The 5,672-nt window shown below is 43.1% G+C and overlaps 1 protein-coding gene across 1 annotated transcript in view; it reads right to left on the bottom strand.

The window, feature by feature from the left end:
* Positions 1-5,672, bottom strand: part of LOC109840848 (nicotianamine aminotransferase A-like) — a 24,599-nt gene that overhangs the window by 13,646 nt on the left and 5,281 nt on the right. Inside the window, exons 3-4 of the mRNA XM_020409645.1 lie at positions 5,090-5,245; positions 4,906-4,999 (exon numbers count right to left, since the gene is read on the bottom strand). Coding sequence (XP_020265234.1) covers positions 4,906-4,999; positions 5,090-5,245 — 250 coding nt within the window. The remainder of the gene's footprint in view (positions 1-4,905; positions 5,000-5,089; positions 5,246-5,672) is intronic.

Genomic DNA, 5,672 nt, shown 5'->3' with positions numbered 1-5,672 from the left:
CCCTGCTGCTGAGCTACCGGTGGTGGTGGTGTCCGTGGTGCTATATGAGTCGTCACCAAGTCCTCAATGGCCGTCATCCTGGCAATGAGAGGAGCCATAAGATCCACCAAGTACTGAGGAGCCTGCTGCGGCTCTGGTGGTGCCTGCTGGGGCTCGGACTGAGCTGGCTGCTGCTCTGATGGAGTCTGCTGTGACTCCGCCTGGGTAGCTCTCCTGGTACGAGGTCTACCACGTCCTGCCATCTCTCTGATCATAAGAAAATAAAAGTTTATGAGTCAAAATAAACTTCTATAAATAGCGTATCACAATACAATCTTCACAACATATAGTATTCACACAAAATACTTTAAATTTGCAAAATAGTTATCATAAAAAAAAAATTTCCTCAAATTTTGAGGTATACGCATAAGTCGTCCTCACTCATACTAGGAAATTCTTATCGGACCCTATACATGAATCCTAAGAAACTCTATCCTAGCTCCACGACTCGACACAGGATGATCCTAAGGATACTGGAACTAGAGCTCTGATACCAACTGTGACGCTCCTGGGTTCACACAAGGCTGCAGTCCGAGGTGAAACCAAGAATGTCAAACCTGCCATGCACCACACCGTGCAATAACATGTTTCACCATCACAATTCTATCACTCTAGTGAGTCAATAACAGGTGTAGGTACAAAGCAAGTGAAAAATACTACAAGAGATAACTGATGAAAATGATAGAGATAAAAATAGTATTTCATCATCCAATCATACAGGAATATAAAGTCAATGTCTGAAATGAACAAACTGGAGTTCTTAATACATCCCAAATACAACAAGTCTGAGTGAAGGAAATAAGGCACACAGCCTTTACAACATCTAGAAATAAAGTCCTCAACCGTAATAAAACATAGCTAGAATAGATAGTCGAACACTAAAGTGTGTCGCCATCAACCTGCGACTCTCCGGGCTCCTGGCTCGTGACCTGAAAGGGGGAGGGACAACGAGCGTCAAAGCGCTAGCGAGCAACATCACAACCAACCCCAAGGGAGAGGGCTCGTTGTATAAGAAAATACAGTTATCACAAAGTATATATATATATATAAACAATTACCCTAACAATAAACAATGGGTCTTAGTACTTATGAAGTTTCAACACGGGCATAGATACGTCGAGCGAAATAATCCAAACAAGGAAACCCTCATGTATATACCTTGTATCCCAAATTGAAAATCCCTAAGTACCAAACCCGGAGTCTAATATGTAAACAGAAATAAGCAAAAAGGAAAATACAACCCATCTCAGAACGTATATACTGTATTATGTCACATCCTACATAAATACCATGTCGCATTCGACATAAGTGTCATATCATACTCTCAATATGTGTGGTGTCATATTCTTCATAAGTGTCATGTCATAACTCCTGTGATATGTCGCATGCAGGGTTAAGAGAGATGTCCAATGCATGAATTAGATATAGAGATTTCCCAACTCATGAGATAAATGGATAATTGTCCAACACGAGGACTGAAATGGATTATAGTCCAACACGAGGACTTCTATGGATTATAGTCCAACACGAGGACTGTGCAAATGAGCAAGTATTAGTGATATACAAGGCATGGTTTACTTATGCAACACTCACACTCAACTCGTCGTGTGATTCTAGGCAAGTATTTCAGGCCATCTATCATGCATAGATGCTTAGTACAACTGAAGACCAAAGTTAGGTGATCGAGGCAAGCACTCTAACGAGTGTACTATACAGCAGAAACAAACAGGGCAGGAAAAACTGTGCGGCGGTCGACCGCAGAACCCACTCCGGTCGACCGCTCGCAGGCCCGAGAACTACTGGGCTCAGAAGCTGAGCGGCGGTCGACCGCAGAGGTCATGCCGGTCGACCGCCCAAAGTGCAGAAATAATTCTGCTGGCAGAAAAACGCGACGGTCGACCGCTGAGTCCTCTGCGGTCGACCGCTGGGCGGACAGAACCCCATTCTGGGTTCTGTCAGCTACCGAACTCATAAAAACTTGGGGATTTCTATACCCATTATACTATAACCTTTTAAATGTGAACTATGGCAATAACAACCAGTTTAAATGGTTAAAACTTCATTATCAAAAATCCCAGATCTTAAATAACATGATTTTAAAAGTTCTTAAAATAGTAAAAAAAATGAGTTTAACTCTCATAAAAGCGTTTCAGATCAAAAACTCATTAATTAAGCATCATTAGTGAACTTTTTAAGACTGAAAAATATGATTCTTGCATCCCATGCCATAAGATCTACTTATCTACACAAAAATACGATTTTGGGCTCAATAGAAACCGAATAAACTCAAATCTAAGCATAAAAACGAAAAGGGATGAAGTTGGGCGAGATGTTACTCGCCTCTAATGAAAACAACGCCCTAGATCCGAAGGAAGATGGCCCCCCACACTGAATCCACCAAGAGTTCGCTGGAAATCCCTTCAAGGCTTCTCCCAAATCACCAAGAAGTGAGAACTAGGGTTTGAGGGGGGAGAGAGGGGGCTAGGGTTCTGATTTCAGATGAGAAATGGGGCTCTTTAGGGTATGATTGTATATATACTAACCCCACAACCCGACCCGAACCCGACCCGAAACCCATTAAGACCCAACACAGAAAAACTCTCTGCCTGCTGTGCGGTCGACCGCCGCGCCTTGCGCGGTCGACCGCACAGCAGGAGAAAAGTCTCCTGTGTGCCCGACTGCTGTGCGGTCGACCGCCGCGCACATCGCGGTCGACCGCACAGCAGAACAACTGCCTGCTATGCCTTCTATCACATGCTGATCAATCCCCTTGATTTCTCTAACATAGAAATTCTTGCTAGGCTCCCAAACACTATTTATCACATTTATTTAACCCAAGATCACCCTATAGCCTGATGCCTCCAATACCCCAAGTGAAATGATGTTCTTCCTCAGTTGAGGAACGAACCTCACATCAGCCAACTCCCGGATCATCCCGTCACTCATCCGAATCCGAACGGTACCAATACCACCAATAGGGCATCTGTGATCATTACCCATGAGAACAGCATCCCCTCTTTCCAACTCCTGAAAGCTGGAGAACCAATCCCTTCTAGGGCATATGTGGTAAGTAGCACCAGAATCCAACATCCACTCGGTGGAGTCGGCAACATCAACTGACGGAAGAGCTGGGCACGAATAGCCCGAAGAATCTGAATCTGAAACATCGCCACTAGCCTTGGCAATATTCACCTCTGAAGCTTGAATAGCTTTCCCTTTATTCTTCACAGCTTGTAATTTTGGGCATTCAGCTTTCCAATGTCCATTCTCTCTACAAAAAGCACACTGATTCCTACCAACTGCAGGATGCCCCCCTCTAGACTGCGACCTTCTTCCACGGTTTGGACTTTTAGCTCTTGCAACCAATGCACCAGCAACCGGCTCGATGGAAGTCTCCTTGTCCTTCTTTCGAAGTTGATAATTCACAAGGGCTGCGGTGACCTCACTATATGAAAGTGATGCCTTTCCATTAATAAGAGTGAGGACGAAGGTCTCATATTCCTCGTCGGGCAAGGAACTCAATAACAACAATGCCTTGTCCTCGTCTTCAACCTTGACATCTACATTCGCCAAATCTGCAAGTAGCTTCGTGTAGTGGTTCATGTGATCACTAATGGATGTCCCCTTCTTCAATTGGAAGCGATAAAGTCTCCTCTTCAAATGCAAACGATTTTCGACACTCTTTGTCAAATATTTGCCCTCTAGGACCTCCCAAATCTTCTTTGCCGAAGTTTCATTCATCACATCATATTTAAGGTCTTGGGTAAGGCAAGACCTAATCACACCACACGCCGTTCTATTCATTTTATTCCAAACCTTTTCATCAATGTCGGCCGGTTTCCCGTCCAACTCCAATGTATCTTCTAAATTTTGCGCATTTAGCGCATCCATGACTTCGCATCGCCAAAGTCTAAAATTATTTGTGCCGTTGAAGTTTTCCACATCTATTTTCATAGAATGTATATTCAAACTTTGGACGGCCTTCACACCAGAAGAACCCTCCCCACTTTTATCTTTTTCAGCCATATATCTCAAAGCACCACCAAACCAATGCGGAAACAAACGAGAAATAGATCCAAATTGAAAAAAGACGAGATTTTTACTGAAAAGATCCCACCTTTATCACCAAACGAAGCCCTAGATGAACTTCCAAAGCGATCTACTCCTCCAAAATAGCCCAAGCGTAGCCCGAAGCTCTGATACCAATTGTTGTGCCTTGAGAAACCAAAACAATCGCCAAGAAAGATAAACAACCAACCAAAATCAACAGCACAAACAATCAAACACCAGTTTTACGTGGTTCGGCAAGATGCCTACGTCCACGGGGCAAGGAGGGGGGAGTTTTCACTATTAGAAATCAAGAGGAACAAACTAGGGTTACAAATCTCTCATAAACCCTCAACAATCAACTCTCAATCTCTCCAATTGCTCCTAGAATAGAAGCCCAAAGAAAACTCTCTCAATCTGCTCAAATTCGTCCTTGCTCTTACCCTAAAAAACACCCAATGGGTATTTATACAAATCCAAAACGAAGCGGGTCTGAAAACAGGCCCAACTCAAAACCGCAGCGTCGGTCGACCGGTACGGTCGACCGCGATCCATCTCGGTCGACCGGCCCGGTCGACCGCCCTCCATCCAGCGGCTTGCTCCAATGTCCAGAGAGTCGTCGGTCGACCGCGGCGGTCGACCGGCCCTGATCCAAATGCCCAGTAGCTTCTGTGCACGAATGCGGTCGACCGGACCGGTCGACCGCCAACCTGTTTGCCTCAAAATCTGAACCTGAGCTCATCTCTTCAGTTATAATATCTAGTATTTACTTTATTCTTCTAAGTTCTAAGAATATTATAGCAAGTATATGTAGCTCACCAGGCAAAACTATTACGGACTCCTCTTTGGCCAACTTATAGGAGAAGTCTACACAATCTGCAATGCCGTCCAAACAAGAAAAATTCAACTTCACCTGTATAAGATTTGTTAGAATAATCTTAGCGAAATGCTATAAAGAACGTTTTGAAAAAAAGCTTTAAATTCAGATCTTCAAGAGCATCACCATTACAAACATGGAACCCTCTGGCTTATGGGGACATGTAATGCAATCAATTTCCTCCAACTTTTGATAACACATGTCGGATGCTTGCCTCAGTATATCAATAATCTTGTTGAAGAAATCATCCTTTGTATTCTCGAGAATATAAGGGAGGGCTCCCTAGACAAACATTAAAACAAAATGAAAAATTAGATGCCTACAAAAAAGCAACTAGATCGTGAAGACTAATATAAGTAGCATGAGACACTAGTTTAGAAAGGCTTGCTTTTTTGCAGATGATGCACCAGTCTTACAACTTATCAGGAAATATCAGAGAACCTTAATCCATTGCTTGAAAAAGTTTTCTGAAACTCGGCTCCAAGTTCGCTTCAAGACTTTTTGAAGGATAAATTGCTTCGAAGCTCATAAAAGAAACTATTTACCCCTTGAAGCATATGTCTGTTTCTTTTACCGCTTGAAGCATATGTCTCATGGCTTAAATTATAACTGAAGTGATGCACTGGTATTTTTAATAAGTAAAGTGACATAAAGGGAATGAACATGCTTTAAGAAGCATAATGGCTTCACCTTTGACTAGTCAACTTGG

The sequence above is a fragment of the Asparagus officinalis genome, chromosome 1 (genome assembly GCF_001876935.1).
Source record: "Asparagus officinalis chromosome 1, Aspof.V1, whole genome shotgun sequence".
Taxonomy (NCBI): domain Eukaryota; kingdom Viridiplantae; phylum Streptophyta; class Magnoliopsida; order Asparagales; family Asparagaceae; genus Asparagus; species Asparagus officinalis.
Note: the sequence above shows the minus strand (reverse complement) of the source record. Positions and strands in the feature narration are given on the sequence as shown.